General features: G+C 37.3%; 1 protein-coding gene across 1 annotated transcript in view; it reads left to right on the top strand.

Moving 5' to 3' along the window:
* Positions 1–20,644, top strand: part of LOC126469699 (apolipophorins) — a 738,135-nt gene that overhangs the window by 567,703 nt on the left and 149,788 nt on the right. The window contains exons 56-57 of the mRNA XM_050096873.1: positions 15,953–16,063; positions 16,163–16,337. Of these exons, the coding sequence (XP_049952830.1) occupies positions 15,953–16,063; positions 16,163–16,337 (286 nt within the window). The remainder of the gene's footprint in view (positions 1–15,952; positions 16,064–16,162; positions 16,338–20,644) is intronic.

The raw sequence follows: 20,644 nt of genomic DNA, 5'->3' as shown, positions 1-20,644 counted from the left end.
ACATCTTGTGTCTTTGATTCTGCAACTGCACTACTCTTACTCATATTTTACAAAACCCAACAGTAGCAACAACAGAACAATCCTTAGTCAACAATACTATCATACTTGTTCCATAAACCTAATTGTGAGCCACCTGGGCTTCCTCCATTATCTCAGGTTCCACCATTATTTGACTATACAACAAGACACGCAAATCAGACAACTGCCACAGATTCAGCTTGAGGATTAGAATGCCCTAGTGAATTACACTGTGCATATCGTGTGGGTTCCAACCAATGATTCTTACATTTACCCCTAAATTTGGAGACCCCCATCAGTACTTTTGGTCTCATAAAAGTAACTTTGCAGTTATGATGAACTTTAATTTGTGACCCCACATCTACTACAAACTAAGAGCAACTGTTTCATTCACGCCACACTGAGGGCTGCAGCTCAAATGTCACACTGTGTGGGATGGCACACCCTCCACTGTCAACAGGTGGCATCACCAGCACTTCTGACACATAGTGTAGCAGCCTCTGGTACCACCCATAAGGTGTTGGATCACTCTTGAGGTGGCCTGGCTGGCCAAGGGTGGGACTGAGAGGCAGGCTAGTGGGGCCCAGTGATAGACTGGTGGTCAAGGAAAACACTTTATTACTTTTCAGTTGCACATTTCTCCATCATCAGTATGAGGCAGACATATGCCATTCCAGTCCAGCAAGCTTGCAATATTCAGCAGACAACTTTCCCCATTGGGATGGTACTTGCTTCTTCATCCTATGATGCTGATGTCAAGCCCAAAAGCAAGCTGGAGGTCCATCAGTGGGCAAAGGCCCTAACATCAATGGTGTACTTCTTCTTCTTGCAGTGTATGTCTTCTGTTGTTGAATGCCCAGGCCCAGGAGACCCAGGCACAGCTTGCGTTTTCTATGGTGACAAGGGAAGACTGCCATTCACAAGACACAATGCGCTGCTTCCAGGCAAGAGTGTGACAGTGGCAGGCACAGAGGGCAGGTCTGTTGCACTGATGCACCAAGTCTTACAGGGTGAACTTAATGCAAGAGCTGGCTTCTCCACCACTTATTCCTTCTTGAAAATCTGTCAGCAACTGGTAGCACCCAGTCGTCACATCATCTAGCATTGCCCTGGTGTCATGGTAGTACTACTGATTCCAAATGAATCTGTCTCAAAATTTACAGTTATTTATAATGCTATGGGGTGCGTTTGTTGCACTAATGCCAAGCTCTTGGTCACATAGCTCATAACATGGTCCTTGTCCTGATGTGATGACAACATTCTGCCCACTCTGGCTATTCTTACTGTATGGTGCAGGTTTTACAGAGCATGGCTAGTTCATCTTGCATTCCTTTTGTACACATCTTGGTATAACCTACATGCTGCTGCACTGTGCTTACTTGCCAGTGATAGTTAACCCAATGCTCCACAGCAGTTTCTTACAAATTTTTATAAGTTTTGCCCAATACTAGGTAGTGATGCTACAAAACTTACAAGTTCATTGTGCATTTAAACCAGTTTCTCATCCATTGTCTCCTTGCAAAGGCTAATACCATTAATAAATAAAGACTAGCTTAAATCAGAACTAGCTGAATTACATTAATGAGGATTATTGAACACATGAAGTGATGTTACTGAGCAACAGCTATGGTTTTACCACCTCATGGACTGCAGGTTACAGACCCATCACTAACCATGGAGTGATTTGGAAAATGTGGCAGCCACCATCCGAATACACAAGTCCAATCCAGTCCATGCAAATGGCAGCAGTGGTAGTAATTCACTTTGTAGAGGCAGAGTTGGATTATAGCAGCCATCAATGGAAAAACTGAGGGCAAGCCAGCTGTCAGGTCACCTTGTATTGGTTGATATCACTGATATTGCAGGCTTTTTGCAGAAATTGACCTCACAGATGTGTACCTGCAACTTTTACTTTGCAAGTACTCACAGGAGATTACAGTCATCTGTAATCTCTTTGGAATGCATAAATGCAAATGTTTCCATGTGGCATTTATAGCATATGTGTATATTTAAACATTTCTGAAAACAGTAAACCCTGCATATGCTTAAATGTACCAATTATTTGGATGATATTGTCATCTGTGACACAGACCAGCACATAAAGAACTTGTGCATGGTTTTTGCAAAGCTACAGAATACTGGTTTGAAAGGCAGATCCAACAGATAAAAATGTTTCAAAAGAACAGATAGACTATGTGGGCCATATCCTAAGCACTGGTAGAATGTCACCTTTAATGCAACACTGATATGTTATGAAGTCCTACCTATTCCTAAAAAAAGTTACTGAGCAGCAGACTTTCTTAGGAAAGACTATTAAGATGCTAAGTTTATAACAAATGCCATTCAAATTGTGTTTTGATCAAAGTGTCTCCAATCATAAGGCATTCTCTTTTGATGGTCATCTGTTTTTGATACTGCATACAGATTCTAAACTGAGAAACTTGCCTCATGACTTGTATCCTTGCCAAACAGTTGTAAGTCACTGCAGACACTCAATCAGAACTATGATTTTCAATGAAGATGTCAGTAGAAAACGCTAAACCATGCCCAACACATGACTGAAGCTCCTGTGACAGTGTGTTGTACGAAGAACTTCAGTATATACTTATACTGGGGAAGATTTTATAATATGACCAAACACAAATCAGTGCTTGTCATATTTGAGACTTATGACAAAATCTCTCAGAGAAAAGTACAAATGTTACCATCCTGGTGATAAATACTCTGAAGAGCTTTACCATTATCAGATTCATTATAAACCAGTAGACAAATATATGACTGTAGATGCCCTAACTAGGCTCCCAGTGTAACCCAATAACATCTTGGATTGCCAATAAATTGTTTGATCTCAAATGCTTACTGATTTGAGTATTCGTGGCCACTGCTCTAGCACAAGCTATTGTTAGTGGCCCAGTGGTAGACAATGTTTAGCATGGCCTACTAAGATTTTGCACTTCTCTATTCTTTGTGTATTTTATGAGTAATTACATGTTTTATAAATATGTCTGGCTGACATTGTATGGCTTATTTGTGAGTGTACACTGTGTGTTAAAAATTAAATTGTATCATGCAGAATTTTGAAGATGTGGCCTACACACTCACCTATGTAAGATTGGCACATGGGCTATGAGGACACTTTGTTCAACAAAATTTCTCTCATCATGATTAACATTCTATAAAAATTCTGTACTTAGTCACTATGAATAGCATCACCACAGCCGAGATTGCAGTCACAGTTCTGTCCTGAATCTTTGCCATAAAATAACTTTCTTGTATAGTGATTACTAGAAATGGTCCTCAATTTGAACCAAACAAAATTTAATCTTTATATTAATAAGATGGCACTGAGTGTCAGCAGTCACCTCCATTTCACACACCAAATAACAGCAACATATAACAACCTCTTCATGCATTGACACAAGAAATTACTATTCAGAAACCAGATCAGCAGATGTTGGTGTTACACTCATTTTCAACCCTTGCCATGCTGCCTCAAATCTGTATGGTGTTAACCTGGCACAGGCTCTTTGTGGTTGACAACCTATGAACTCATTGTCACTGCTCTTTCCTGAGGCTTCACTCTGCCAGTGGAGTAAATAATGTTAGCCCTTTCTATTTTTTAATGAATGTGAATTTTGATTTCATGCCTATGTCTGTTGGCAACCTATTAAAAACTTTTGTATCAGAGTATCCTCCCCCATGAACCATGGCCCTTGTTGTTGGTGGGGAGGCTTGCATGCCTCAGCAATACAGATGGCCGTACCGTAGGTGCAACCACAATGGAGGGGTATCTGTTGAGAGGCCAGACAAACGTGTGGTTCATGAAGAGGAGCAGCAGCATTTTCAGTAGTTGCAGGGGCAACAGTCTGGATGATTGACTGATCTGGCCTTGTAACACTAACCCAAACAGCCTCGCTGTGCAGGTACTGCGAACAGCTGAAAGCAAGGGGAAATTACAGCTGTAATTTTTCCCGAGGCCATGCAGCTTTACTGTATTGTTAATGATGATGGAGTCCTCTTGGGTGAAATATTCTGGAGTTAAGATAGTCCCCCATTCGGATCTCCGGGCAGGGACTACGCAAGAGGACGTTGTTATCAGGAGAAAGAAAACAGGTGTTCTACAGATCGGAGCATGGAATGTCAGATACCTTATTGGGACAGGTACGTTAGAAAATTTAAAAAGGGAAATGGAAAGGTTAAAAATAGATATGGTGGGAATTAGTGAAGTTAGGTGGCAAGAGGAACAAGACTTTTGGTCAGGTGAATACAGGGTTATAAATAGAAAATCAAATAGGGGTACTGCAGGAGTAGGTTTAATAATGAAGAAAAAAATAGCAGTGTGGGTAAGCTACTACAAACAGCATAGTGATCGCATTATTGTGGCCAAGATAGACACGAAGCCCACGCCTACTACAGTAGTACAAGTTTATGCTGAGATAAAAGAAATTATTCAGATAGTGAAGGGAGACAAAAATTTAACAGTCATGGGTGACTGGAATTTGATATTAGGAAAAGGGAGAGAAGGAAACATAGTAGGTGAATATGGATTGGGGGTAAGAAATGAAAGAAGAAGCCGCCTGGTAGAATTTTGCACAGAGCACAACTTAATCATAGCAAACACTTGGTTCAAGAATCATAAAAGAAGGTTGTATACATGGAAGAACCCTGGAGATACTAGAAGGTTTCAGATAGATTATATAATGGTAAGACAGAGATTTAGGAACCAGGTTTTAAATTGTAAGACATTTCCAGGGGCAGATGTGGACTTTGACCACAATCTATTGGTTATGAACTGTAGATTAAAACTGAAGAAACTGCAAAAAGGTGGGAATTTAAGGAGATGGGACCTGGATAAACTGACAAAACCAGAGGTTGTACAGAGTTTCAGGGAGAGTATAAGGGAAAAATTGACAGGAATGGGGGAAAGAAATACAGTAGAAGAAGAATGGGTAGCTCTGAGGGATGAAGTAGTGAAGGCAGCAGAGGATCAAGTAGGTAAAAAGACAAGGTATAGTAGAAATCCTTGGGTAACAGAAGAAATTTTGAATTTAATTGATGAAAGGAGAAAATATAAAAATGCAATAAATGAAGCAGCCAAAAATGAATACAAACGTCTCAAAAATGAGATCGACAGGAAGTGCAAAATGGCTAAGCTGGGATGGCTAGAGGACAAATGTAAGGATGTAGAGGCTTATCTCACTAGGGGTTAGATAGATACTGCCTACAGGAAAATTAAAGAGACCTTTGGAGAAAAGAGAACCACTTGTGTGAATATCAAGAGCTCAGATGGAAACCCAATTCTTAGCAAAGAAAGGAAAGCAGAAAGTTGGAAGGAGTATATAGAGGGTCTATACAAGGCAGATGTACTTGAGGACAATATTATGGAAATGGAAGAGGATGTAGATGAAGACGAAATGGGAGATACGATACTGCTTGAAGAGAATGACAGAGCACTGAAACACCTGAGTCGAAACAAGGCCCTGGGAGTAGACAACATTCTATTAGAACTATTGACAGCATTGGGAGAGCCAGTCCTGACAAAACTCTACCATCTGGTGAGCAAGATGTATGAGACAGGCGAAATACTGTGAGACTTCAAGAAGAATATAATAATTCCAATCCCAAAGAAAGCAGGTGTTGACAGATGTGAAAATTACCAAACTATCAGTTTAATAGGTGACAGCTGCAAAATACTAACGAAAATTCTTTACAGACAAATGGAAAAACTGGTAGAAGCAGACCTTGGGGAAGATCAGTTTGGATTCCATAGAAATATTGGAACCCATGAGGCAGTACTGACCTTACGACTCACCTTAGAAGAAAGATTAAGGAAAGGCAAACCTACATTCCTAGCATTTGTAGACTTAGAGAAAGCTTTTAACAATGTTGACTGGAATACTCTCTTTCAAATTCTGAAGGTAGCAGGGGTCAAATATAGGGAGCGAAATGCTATTTACAATTTGTAAGGAAACCAGACGCCAGTTATAAGAGTCGAGGGACATGAAAGGGAAGCAGTGGTTGGGAAGGGAGTGAGACAGGGTTTGTAGCCTCTCCCCAATGTTAATCTATCTCTATATTGAGCAAGCAGTGAAGGAAACAAAAGAAAAATTTGGAGTAGGTATTAAAATCCATGGAGAAGAAATAAAAACTTTGAGGTTCGCCGATGACATTGTAATTCTGTCAGAGACAGCAAAGGACTTGGAAGAGCAGTTGAATGGAATGGATAGTGTCTTGATAGGAGGGTATAAGATGAACATCAACAAAAGCAAAACAAGTATAATGGAATGTAGTCATATTAAGTCGGGTGATGCTGAGGGAATTAGATTAGGAAATGAGCCACATAAAGTATTAAGGAATTTTGCTATTTGGGGAGCAAAATAACTGATGATGGTCGAAGTAGAGAGGATATAAAATGTAGACTGCCAATGGCAAGGAAAGCATTTCTGAAGAAGAGAAATTTGTTAACATCGAGTATTGATTTAAGTGTCAGGAAGTCATTTCCGAAAGTATTTGTATGGAGTGTAGCCATGTACGGAAGTGAAACATGGACAATAAATAGTTTGGACAAGAAGAGAATAGAAGCTTATGAAATGTGGTGCTACAGAAGAATGCTGAAGATTAGATGGGTAGATCACATAACTAGTGAGGAGATATAGAATAGGACTGGGGAGAAGAGAAGTTTGTGGCACAACTTGACTAGAAGAAGGGATTGGTTGGTAGGGCATGTTCTGAGGCATCAAGGGATTACCAATTTAGCATTGGAGGGCAGCGTGGAGGGTAAAAATCATAGAGGGAGACCAAGAGATGAATACACTAGGCAGATTCAGAAGGATGTCGGTTGCAGTAGGTACTGGGAGATGAAGAGGCTTGCACAGGATAGAGTAGCATGGAGAGCTGCATCAAACGAATCTCAGGACTGAAGACCACCACAACAACAATCAGAGTCTTCTGTCTTCTGTCTGAATCCTAGCCAGGAACACATAGTCTGCATGGAAAATGCTTTACTCTCAGTAGTATGGTTCTAAAATTTGCAGTTCATGCTAAATGCACTGTTATTAATAACCCAAATTCACAGTCTATTATTCTATAACAGTCCTGAGTGAAAATATGCAAACAACACTATGTATACCATCTGCAAATCATCATAGCAAGAGACAAATGAATTTGTTGTTATCCGAGTACTGGTGCTACTCAGTTTGTTATTTACATAGATGTTAAAATGAGAGTCCACAGAAATTTGTCCAAGAGGGGGCAAGACTTCAGAAGTGGCATTTTTTAAAAATAATTGATTAGTTGAGTCAGCCTAGGACTGGACCAAAATGGGCCTTGTTTCCCCCTGTTTTGCATATAGGTGTGTAGTCATTATAACTAGAATCCAGAACTCATAAATCTGTAGCTGTATGTCGCACTGGGTTGCATCCTATATAATTTAAGAAGAGCCAAACATCTTTTTAACCATGATATTTCACCATTTTTCCTCCCTTCCAGTGCACAAATTGATATTTCTTCTGCATTTTGGTCCATATGTGAAGTATAGCAGAATACACCTACAGCGTGGCATGCTTGTTTTCTTCATAGTCTGCTACAATCACTCTACCATGTGACATGGAATGAAGTCTCGCAAGCCCTGATGGATCAAGTGTAATTCGATTGTTGAAATTAAGATGTGCAACAAGCAGGACTCATCATCTGGTAACTGGGGACAGGTGTCAGGCAGGCACACTGCAGTCATATTTCTGCTGAACTAGACGTTGAGATGGGTCGATTTGCGGAACAAGACCGAACAGCGAGGTCATCAGTCTCATAGGATTAGGGAAGGATGGGGAAGGAATCTGGCTGTGCTCCTTCAAAGGAGTCATCCTGGCATTTGCCTGAAGTGATTTAAGGAAATCACAGAAAACCTAAATCATGATTGCTGGCCACGGGATTGAATCGTCGTCCTTCCGAATGCGATTCCAGTGTGCTCTAGATGTTGAACTGTTCCTTTCTGTTGCTTGTGAAGTGCTATACACAGAGGTGAGACACAGAAGATTGGCTACTCTATTCCAGTAATGTCGTGTGAGGATTCACACCCCTAAGATTGCAAAACAATGGGTAAACTATGACAATGACAAGAAAGTGTTGTAGTTTTCCTATGAACAACCTGATAACCTAGCAATGTAGTGTTTACTTGAGATACAACATCCCTCCTTGCAGTTGGCAATGCTTAACCTGCAGCTGAGTAGAATCAGAGATAATCATTTCTAGAAATAGGTGAAATTCTGAAATTAATAAAAAATGTAGCCACCACCCTCCAGCCCTCGCATTCACCTATGCCCAACAAGGAATGTAGCATGTGGTGTTACATTTAGTGTTTATCCAATGGCGCTTCTGGCATGTAAAAGTAATTATTATTTGTTGTGATGGACTGTGACTCAAACCAGAATCTTACCTTTTGTGAGCAATGCTCTTTCCTACTGAGCTATCTATGCATAACTCATAATCTGTTCTCACAGCTTCAATTCTGCCAGTACCTCATCCATACTTTCCAAACTGCACAGAAGCTATCCTGCATATTTTGCAGGAATAGCTCTCCTCGAAGGACTATTACAGAGAAATGACCTAGACATGGCTAAGAGACTGGTTCTGTTATATATATTTCTGTTTGCAGTGGAGTGTGTTTTGTATTAAAACTTTCTGACAGATTAAAACTGTATGATGGACTGAGAGACAAATGTGAAACCTTCTCCTCACTGAGAATGCTACTACTGAATGAACTATCCAGGCACAACTCATTACCAATCCTCACAGATTCAGTTCTGTCAGTACCACACTCCTGTTTTTCAAAATACACAGAAGCTTTCCAGCATACCTTGTGACTACGATTTTTGAAGGAAAGGATCTTGTGAAGAAATTGTTTAGCCACAGCTTATGGGGCTTTATCCAGAATAAACCTCTACTCTACAGCAAGGGTACACTGTTTTGAAACTTCTTTACAGTCTATAACTCCGTGTCAGAGCAAAATTCAACCCTGAACCTTGTCTTTCATGGACAATGCTCTCAACAACTGAACTATGCAGGGACAGCTAACAACCTATACTAACAGCCTGAGTTCTGCTGATCATTAAGAAGCTGTTGTCAGAAAGGTGGTTCAATATTCTGTTATAAGCTACGTTTAAAAAAGTTTGAAAATGTCAAAAAGAGGGAGATGGTCCATAATTAGAGATCACCTTTATGCACTTTGTCATTGACAGCCCTATCGTAGGATCTATACATGAAAGAGATCAGTAAGTTAGAAGAAGAAAGTAACTGTCAGAAAAAAGCTTCTGTTGGCTATACTAACAAATAACTATAATAAATTTGTTTTGCTAGGAAGGCTATATGTGAACATACTATAAGTATCAGAACAGGTAGTGCTTTAAAAACTGATACACTTTTCCAGTTATTCATGGTAGTTGCTGTTAATCCATTACTGCTGACTTCATATTTTCTTGAAAAAACAGACACTTTTTAAAGCTTTATGAATGGAAAATACCATCTGGATCATTATTTTATCATTACTGATGATCATTTTTAATCTGACTGACAGATAACCTTCAGACCTAAGTTGGTAAAGAAAGAATGAGGTGTAATTATATAAAAATTACATGAGTGTAACACTATAAAAAATACCAACAATGGTACTCCAGATAACATAAGAGCACCATGAAGTTATTCATATCTAGTGCAGCAATGTGCAGTTTGTGAGTTGTAGTAAGAATGTAACATAAAACTACATAAAAAAAGTACAGATAGTGAAATAGGGAAGACATGTATTCAGTCATATGACAAGTGCGCAAGTCATCCATACATCAGTAAGCAGTTCCTTGAATAGTGTAAATGAGATTCCTCCATCAGAAAATAAAGAGAATAATTAGAATAAAAAGTATGTTAACTTAGTACATTTAATTTTATACAAGGTGTACAACTTTGTTTCCACTGTTTGCTGATAGGTGGTGACAACGGTAAGTAGCAGTTGAAAGAAACAGATTGTAGACATCAGGCAGTTAGCTTGGACCTTGGCCAACCTAACCTCATTCAGACATTAGTCGGTTTGTGTCTGCACCATAAAGTTGTACTTGATTGAAAATGTCAGTTTATGAGCCTAATTCTCGTCTTCTGCAGGAGGTGTTACTGTTTTATCTCAATATGAAGAAAACAGTGGTTGAGTCTCATTGAATGCTCTCAAGTACATATGGTAAGGACGCTAGTAGTGAAAGAACATGTCATGAGTGGTTTCAATGCTTCAAGAACGGTGATTTTAACATCATAGACCACCATAGTGGTGGGAGAGAGAATGTTTTCAAAAATGCTGAATTGGAGACATTGTTGAGTGAAGACTCATGCCAAACTCCAGAAGAATTGGCATGGTTAGTGGGAGTGACACAGCAAGCTATTTCATAATGTCTCAAGGCTATGGGCATGATTCAGAAAGAAGGAACTTGTGTCCTGTGTGAGCTGAAACCAAGAGACGTTGAATGGTGTTTGTGTGTTTGTGAACAGTTGATTCAGAGGGAAAAATGGAAGGGATTTCTGCATTGCATTGTGACTGGGGATGAAAAATGGGTTCATTATGATAACCTTAAATGCAAAAAAGAAATCAAGATATCCCGGCCATGCTTCCACATCAACGGCAAAACTGAATATTCACGGCTCCAAGATCATGCTTTGCATTTGGTGGGACCAGCTCAGCGTCATGTACTATGAGGTGTTAAAACCAAGTGAAACAAACACAGGTGCTTGTTATCGAATGCAATTAATGCATTTGAGCAGAGAATAATTAAAAGACAAACGGCCACAATACAGTGAAGGGCACAATAAAATGTTTTTGCAGCACGACAACACTCGACTCCACATTACAAAAGAGGTCAAAACGTACTTGGAAATGTTAAAATGGGATCTCTTGGATTGATTTTTGGATCAGTTCAAAAGATGAACAATTTTTCTGACGCAGGATTTATACACTGCCCGAAAGATGAGAGAAAGTAGTGGCCAGCGATGGAAAATACTTTGAATGATACATGTGTAACCAATTTGTTTCATTAAAGCCTCAAATGTTGGTGAAAAAATGGTGGAAGCAAAGTTGTACATCTTGTATGTTGTATTACAAGATAAAAGTAAAAAATACAACCACAGGAAAAAAAAGTCACAGTAAATTGTACAGTGTACATTTTTGTGTGTGTTTATGCATCAGTTAGCACAAGGTTCGATGTGGGTTTTAATCTTGCTTGAAGCCTACATAAATGGCCCTTTCATTGTCATTAACGGATTGTTCAGAATTTATAATGCTTGTGATGAAAGTGTAAGGGATCTTAATTAAACATTAATGATAACTCAAAATACAATAAACAATTTAAATATTTATTTCACAAGAAGTCGTCTAATGCCTGTGTGAAAAACACACATTGATGGTCTTACATTAAATGAAAGATTATATCAGAAGGTCATTGATGTTCAACTGAATAATGAGCTATAATAATGGCAACGTGTGAATAACATAACATACATGCTCATTCTAGCATGTTTCATTCTTAGTAGTAGTTCATATTCTGCTCGTGATAGACAATAGTGCTGGCTTTTTAACATACTTTTATTCCCTGTTGCATTATGGAATTTTCTTCTGAGGCATTCTTGCCAAACCAAATGAGGTATTTATTCAGCAAAAGTGAGCAGTACAAAAACTTTGTAAGGTAGATAACTGCAAATCTTCCAAGACTCCTTTAAAAATTTTCCCATTGCATCTCCGTAATGACTCTTCTTGCTGATAATTAAAAAAAAAATTGAATTCCCTACAAATTCTGACTTAAATTAAAGTCATAACATATTAGCTACCATTTCTACAAATTATATAATTACATAGATTCAGTGAATGTAAATTGTTTTTAGCTTCATGACAAGCAGCAATGTTCATTGTAAGTGGGCCTCTGAATTTCATATTCTGTGAGAAATATTCATGTGGTCATTATTCATTTGGTAATTATATGATTACATTGCCTCAGTGATTTTAAATTGCTCTTAGCTTCATGACAAGCAGCAATTTTCATTGTAAATAGGCCTCTAAAATTCTTATTCTGTGCTAAATATTTTTGTGGTCATGTTAATGTATGCATTAACTATTTTCACATCCCTGAATGTTCTCCTTCATGATAGGATCTATGGAACACAATGAGTGAATGAAAGGATTTGAGGGTGATAAGAGGGGAGGGGGGTGAAGTAGCTTATTTAAAAACTTTCATAGTACAGTGTATAATGCACAATTACTTTTCCTCTTAATATGGTTTGCAAAGTTCATTACAGTTAACTTCAAAGATGTGGGATGAGGCATTTGAGAATCATGTTACATTTTTATAAAGATGCACATGTGAATTACTAATTTCTGCCCACCATCTTTTATATATTGTATAAATAGAAATTCAGCATAAACTTTTTTGCTTCATTTGCGAATTTAACTGCTTTGTTGGTCAAAATTTTCATATTGTTGGGTCAGTGATCAAAAAATTTTGTGGCAGCAATCTTCACACTTTCTTGCACTAAAGACAACCTTAATGTGGAATAATGATGTCCTTTTTCTTTTAGTATTCTCATTTCATAATTCTCTAGCTGACAGAGACTGGTTTGGCCATTGTAGTGTCAATGGACATTACACAAGTAATGACCTGCCAGCCAAAATAATATTTGATAGATTTTTTAATGCATTCTTGACCCTATTTACCATAGTATTCCCATAAAGAAAATCAGAATAATGGACAGCGCCCTCAAATTCAGATCTCAAAACAGACAAAATATATGGTACACTAAACAGCTGACAGATCTAAAGAAACAAGTTTTGTTGCTGTACAACATATACAATAGTATGAAGCCTGACTATGCCAAATCAGCCTATGTGGAATGCAGGAATGAATACAAAAAAGCCATCCTGCAAGCCAAAAAAACCTACAATGCCAACAGCATACATAATTCCACCAATAAATGCAAAACCGCTTGGAAAGTAATTAACAGTGCTACCACAGATACTAAAAAAGACAAAATTAATATCCCACCTCAACACTCAATGAGTTTTTTATTAATTCAGTGAAAGAAATAGGAGAGACAATTATCAAACCAGACTTTAGTCCATCAGAGTTACTCTCCCAAAATTGGGGTAGACAGTCACTAAATACAAGCATGCTAACCTTCTCCGAAGTATCACCTATATTTGTACAAGGGCTCATAAAACAACTGAAATCATCTGATAGCTTAGATATATATGTCATATCATGCAACCTGCTAAAAAAGTGTGTGATGGCATTCTGTACCCTTTAACCCATTGCATAAACAAGTGCTTACTTGAGGGATATTTTCCTGATGAGTTAAAACTGTCTAGGATCGTCCCAGTATACAAAAAGGGAGATAAAGACTCTCCATCTAGTTACAGGCCTATTTCAATAATACCCTCATTTTCCAAGGTAATAGAATGCATCATGTACCAACAATTATCATCTCACTTTGAGAATCTAGGAATAATTAATGCTACACAATACGGGTTTAGGAAGAATCTGTCGACCATTGATGCAATCAACACAATAATCAGTTACATCCTCCAAGTTTTTGAGAACAAAGGCTTTGCTCAGGTCTCATTCTGTGACCTAAGCAAGGCCTTCGACTCTTTTGAGCACACGCCACTACTAGAGAAACTAGAATTCTACGGTATCAAAGTCTACGGTATTAAAAGCTTATCTCAACAACCGTAAACAGGTAGTTTGTGTTTGTAAGGAAAAGTCAAATATAGAAAATTTTAAAGTAGGTGTGCCTCAGGGATTTGTATTGGGCCCCTTCCTGTTTCTGTTAATGATCAATGACCTCCCCTTGTTTATTAGATCCACCACTGTATTGTATGCAGATGATACAACTTTTCTTCATAGCAGTAACAATCTTAATGATCTTAAAACCTGTGCTGAAAATACACTCACTCACTCACGCAACCTATTGGTTCAGAGCAAATGGTTTCCTGCTAAATGAAAATAAAACTCAGCAGATAATCTTCACTCTAAGAGACAAGCCACTATCTGATGACCCTAGTTCTGGTAAATTGCTAGGAGTTTATTTAGACGAAAAGTTATCCTGGCGCCAACATGCAAACTATATTAGTAGTAAGCTATCTAGGGTAATTTATTTATTAAGACAACTCAGAAATTGTGTACCAGAAACATACATCAGATCATCTTATTTTGCATTTTTCCAAAGTATAATATCCTATGGCATTTTCTTGTGTGGTAACTGTAGTCATATAAATGACATCCTATTATTGCAGAAGAAAGCCATTAGGATAATTAAAAATTCTTCACATAAGGCTCACTGCAAATCCTTATTTACTAAACAAAAAATTATGACAGTAATAAACCTCTATATATACAATGTCTTAATCTTTACGAAGAAGAACCTACAAGATGTCAAACATAGAGAAAATATACATTGTTACAACACAAGAAGCATCAAACACATATACACGCCTTACCACAGATTATCAAAATCAATAAATAGCTATGAAGTCGCAGGGCACAAACTATTTAATAAGCTGCCACATGCTATACAGGATCATCCTGAACATACATTCAAAGAAAGACTGCATGAATGGTTTATTGCCCACCTGTTCTATGATATCAATGAAATCTTCAACTGTAAAATGCAGTAATCCAACAGATGACCCACTGTACATTTATTGTAATATAAGCTAAAATATTTCAGTAGTCAATACCTTACCACACTGTATTACAAATTGTATCTTCATTTGACATTGTCAGTTGCTGTAATGGCCTAAAGACAATAAAATCTTCATTATTACTATTATTATTATTGTTGTTGTTGTTCCTTTTGATCTGTACTGTGTTATTTACAACAAACTGTCTGTCTGCTTAGCTGGGTGGTAAAGTACTCGCGTCTCATGCAAGCCGGCCTGGGTTTGATTTCCGGCTGGGTTGGAGATTTTCTCCGCATGGTGCCTGGGTGTTCTCATCATCATTTCATCCTCATCACTGGCACGTGGTGTCAAATGAAATAAGACTTGCACTTGGCAGCCGAACTTCCCCAAATAGGGTCCTCCTGGCCAACAGTGCCATACAAATTTCATGAGGGAACACACATACTGTGAAGCAGTAGTCAAAACACATAACCCCTTAAACTGATCTCTATAAGGTGATAGTGTGTGAGTGCCATTCATTTTACCTACAGCATTGAAAGCTTCCTTTCTTAAAGATGAATTATCCCAGAGTATTATTGCATATGACATTATTGAATGAAAATACACAAAATATGTTAACATGGTTACTCATCTCTCCCCAACATTTATAGTGATTCTAAGTGAAAACGTGGGTAAAACGAGTTGTTGTAGAAATTAAAAATGTGTTTTTTCTAGTTTAAAACTTTGAAACTTCCAACCTAGTTATTATTTCCTCACTGTGTGTTGCATTTATCATTGGTTAAGTACAGAGAGAAGTGCAGAAGTGAATATGTTATGAATTTTTAAAACTGAGAGTGAGACTATTGTCAGAAAACTACTCAATAATACTTTCATGAATATTGTTTACCACTTCTTCTTTTGTTGTATGTGTTTTTGTATTGATTAAAATACTAGTGTATCTACAAAAAGAACTTATTCTGTTTGTTTTATATTAGACATATGGTCATTAACATATATAAGAAACAATACTAGATGTTGCTGTTGTGTATATGCTATTGTTCTATAACTTGGCATATCATTAAAATACAAAAGAAATTAATATGATATGAGCCTTGAGAATGGTTGGAATTCTCTCAGGTCTGGTCTGTGAATTTGTATAATGGCCACATTCATAGCTGTAACTATTTTGAAATCAATATAAGTTCTAAAACTAAAACATTGCTGTGGAATCTGTGAACAGTGCAGTGTTTTATTTTGCAGATTAAAAATTCATATATGAAGATAATGGATTTTATAAACTCTTTCCTGAAAGGAGAATCAACAGCCCAAATTGCAGAAATGCTTGAAAACTTTGCTGAGAAATATGACAAGGTAATCAATATTTTATTAATATGTAAGACAGTTTATTCCTGGTGTGCAATGGAAATATTGTGGAATTATTAAAACATTAATAATTTTCTTTCTTTGCAGTTTATGAAAGATTTAAATGTGGCAATCAGGAAGCATATTGTAGACTTGTGGGATAAGACAACTGTATTTCTTTTTGAATGTTGGAATAAGTTCCTCCGAACATTTGAGCCTAGTTTCGTAACATTTGCTCATTATGTGGAGACAGCTGCGTTGGAAGTAAGCAATGAAATTTTAGGTAATGTTGATTATCCCTATGTTATAATTTTTCTATAACAACCTACTTTCTTTAATTGGTAAATGTTACTGCATTTAATTTTTAGTGCGTACTTTACCTACAACTGATGTGTAAATGTGGTGCATGACACACAAATCTTAAATTTCATTCAGATAATGATTTTTCACTTGCAAGCAGAAAACAGTAATGAATGGTGTGTCGTATGGCTCCAAATTATTGCACTCTTTTCAGTAATGTCTAGTGAATTTATGGTGGCTTGTGTGTGTGTGTGTGTGTGTGTGTCTGTGTGTGTGTGTGTGTGTGTGTGTGTGTGTGTGTGTCTAATGGAGCTAAAAAAAGGGCAAAATGTTTGCACTGATTTTCCCAAAAGCTTCACACAAAATTAATTAGTGTATTCTGACTTCTTTTTTTAAATTGTGGGCTGTTCCTGCTGGTACACATCATGCTACAAATTTCATTTCAGTAGATGTCTTTCATAATGTTTTGTACATATGTGTGTTAGTGTCTATAGTCAAGTAATTTGCAGTTTCATTGCTGAAACACTCTCTGTGTAAAGAAAATTTGTTACTGTGCAGTAATTTATTTCTTAGAGGCTGGTGATGTGTCAGAAGCCAACCCCTGTTGACACTTTCATAATGATAATAACTACACCTACATATATATACTCTGCATGCCACTGTAGAATGCAGGGCAGATGATAGACCGTCCCCCCAAACCTGACAGTTTATTCATGAAACAAGGAAGACTGTATGTACTAGAGTCCTACAAAGGATTTTTTCCTTGGAAGTTTTTATACAGTTCCATACTGTCATCCAGCAAACAAACTCTATGTCTACCAAATAATGGGATAAATCTAGAAATGTACTGAAGTCTTCCAGTCAAACAGATATCAGTAGGCAAGTTTTACTGTGAAAACATCAGAAGTGAAAATAAAATAGGGCACAGATCAGGGAAGTGTGATGGGACTATCATTTTTCTTTATTAATGAGTTGGCAGATATTTGCAGCTATCTGAGACTATTCACAAATGGCACAGTTTTGCATGGTAAGGTAACACCATTTCCAGTTTGTTACTGTATGTAGGAAGAGCATTTATTTCTTCTTAATAGATGAAGAGAACTGGTATCATTGGATTAAACATTTGAAATCACTCACAGGACTTAGCCACAACCATATAATGTCTAGGGATAACTGACCAGAATGAATCAAAACGAAATTAATGCACAAATATAGCTGTAGGAATGGCAAATTCCCTTCTGAGATTAATAGAAAGTATCCAAACAAAGTGTAATTCACACTCAAAGGACGGCACTGACAAAACTTTTCTTAAACCAGTTGTTGAACACTTTTTTGCCGTCTGGGGCATTTACCAAGTTGAACAAAAAACCTTATAGAAAAACTCAGTCCACTTGTCAGTAATGAATGTCAAATCAAACACCTTGAAGCCCTCTAATTTCCAAACTGTTATTTTATTGGGCTACCAGTTTCAGTAATATATTACGCCATCTTCAGGTCCTCTGACCGATGTGTAGAAAGATTCCAACCTTGGTTTCAGCCAAAGTAGGGGCCAACATTCAAAGATTGGTATCTGTAGATTTCTGATTGATACAGCAATCACTTCAAACATCATCTGCTGACTGTTAAACTGTTAGTTGGTTGCATAAGCTTTAAATGTAAGTCAGTCATAGAATCCATACCACTTGTTTATGAACATATTCCCATCTGGACTACTCATGTCAGAGGCTGAGTTTCCACTGAGTCCACTGTTTACAGCTACAACACAGCTGACTTCAGTGTACATCATACCAATCTACAGCACCCTCCTTACATCTATGATGGATTGACAAAATGCATTAACATTATATTACAGTTCATATGTTTTATCATTTTGTTTGTTATTTTATACCTTCTAAAATCTTATGAACATAAAACCAAAATACTTATGCTCATAAAGCAAATAAGGTGGTTGTAATTAAAACCAGTGACTAATGTTTTACCATTATACATAGTGGTTATTGAAAATAGTTTAAAAAATACAAAACATGATGTTCAAATACCCCAGTTAATAACATTTTTATTAAAACCATGCTAAATATTAAGTACAGTTACCGTATTTACTCGAATCTAAGCCGCACTTTTTTAATGGTTTTTGTAATCCTAAAAATCGCCTGCGGCTTAGAATCGAGTGCAAAGTCAGCGGAAGTTCTGAAATATGTTGGTAGGTGCCGCCACAACTAACTTCTACCGTCGAATATATGTAGTGCTACACAGGCATGCTTTGCAAGCACAAAGATAAATACTGGCGCCAAAACCTCTGCGTCAGTAAATAAATTTAAAAAAGTTGGAAGACGAGCTTTTTTTCTCCGCCCCAAATTTCGATCACTTTATTTTCATACATTATCCAATGAAATAAATACAAATTCCGTATTGTAGCAGCATTTCAATGTACTACAAAAATCCGACTGGCAAGAGTGTCTGCGATGTTTGTCAGTACGGCCAATTCTACGTTCTGAATTTTTTCCTGCCTGTGAGAAGAGATGGTTGGTAACGGGAACTTTTATGAATTGTGAATCACATGCAGTATTCTCTTCACCATAAGAATAATACGAATATAAACATTTTGCAATGTATTCTTTAGTGTTTGCTGCTACATCATTTAAATCCTGCCTGCCTAATAAACTACGAAACTAGAGTGAGAACAGCAAACGTGGGAGTATACACATATCATGTCATGTTTATATTCGTATTATTCTTATGCCTAATAGAGATACAGTCAGAAATGAAGCACGGAAATTGACTAGATTTTTAAATCTAAGATGACTCTAATTTCTGTGCAGAAAGTAATGAACTAAAGAGGCTTCTGCAAAGATTTTCAAACGGAGAAAAATTTTCGCGAAACTCTCGTTCAGAACATCTTCTATCATATGCAGTTTATTATTTGGTTCTTGCTGATCATTATCAAACCAAGCAGCAGAGTAAATAACAACAAATAGCAGTCTCTTGCCATTGTTTCACAAAAGCAAACCATGCCGCGAGCGGCGACAGGTCGTAAACACTCATTATCAGAATGCGACAAACAATGCATGACACAGTACAGTAATGCATTTTCAGCTTAGAGTGACGTAAACACCTATAATAAAGAGAACGGCACTTATCAGATCAAAGAAAAATAAGGAATCAATTCAAACCAGACGAAGCATGTGAAAAACGAAGGGTACCCGTATAAATACGGACGGAGCGCCTGACGCATAGCAATGGCTACCTGGTAAAGCTTAACTGCTAAGCTTACGGCTCGAACCAAACTACTGTAGCTGTATCGTCATTCATTCGACCTAAATTGTGTCTCATATTACTATGGACCAACTTTGTTTCGATTTGGAGGTGCGGCCTAAAACTTTTCTCTCCCCTTGAATTTCGAGTCTCAAATTTCAGGTGCGGCTTAGATTTGGGAAATTTTTTTTTCCTTTATTTCGAGTCTCATTTTTCAGGTGTGGCTTAGATTTGAGTGCGGCTTAGATTCGAGTAAATACGGTAAAGGAAAAGGAGCAGACAAGAATGGTGCTACAAGTTATTGTTCCAGCAGTAGTATGTAGAAAGGCCAGGAATGTTGCTGCTTCTAAATGTCGTCTCTTACGAGTTTCAGTAACAAATCCATTATAATGTATACAGTTTCATGTTAAAACTAATAGACTGTCAACTAAATCATGTATTAATGTGGAAAATACATTACATTTGTCTCCAGAAACTTTGTACTCATATGTGATCTAGGAGGAGTGTAATAATATTTAGGTCATTATTGTCAGCTCAATGTAGCTGTTGGAATTGATGCTTAGTAGCCAAATCCCATATTATTACATGACAGAGATGACAGTTTATTTGTTGTAATGCCAAACTGTGTAAAATCTAATGGATTTATGTATGAAACTCATAGAAGAGGGTATTTTAAACCAGAAAAATTCCTGCCCTTTTGACATACAGCTGATGGTATGATGACTTATAACACCATTTTATCTGTTCAAATTCCTTTAACTGCACTTACTATGTAACACAGTTTCAATAAAATATTTATTACAGTATGTATTTGAGCAAGATGTTTGTATTTTTAAAATTATGTTTAGTTGTAAAATGTGCAGGAGTAACTGACACCATTGGCTAGTTCACTAAGTTACCACCACTGATAACTACAAAACGTTAGTCACTGGTTTTAGTTATAGATATCTTATTTGATTTATGTACATTTATTTATTCCATGTGATCTGATGGTACACAGTATGTTACAGATGTCCTGATATATTATATTGCAAAGAT

This window comes from Schistocerca serialis, chromosome 3, assembly GCF_023864345.2.
Source record: "Schistocerca serialis cubense isolate TAMUIC-IGC-003099 chromosome 3, iqSchSeri2.2, whole genome shotgun sequence".
Lineage (NCBI taxonomy): Eukaryota > Metazoa > Arthropoda > Insecta > Orthoptera > Acrididae > Schistocerca > Schistocerca serialis.
Note: the sequence above shows the minus strand (reverse complement) of the source record. Positions and strands in the feature narration are given on the sequence as shown.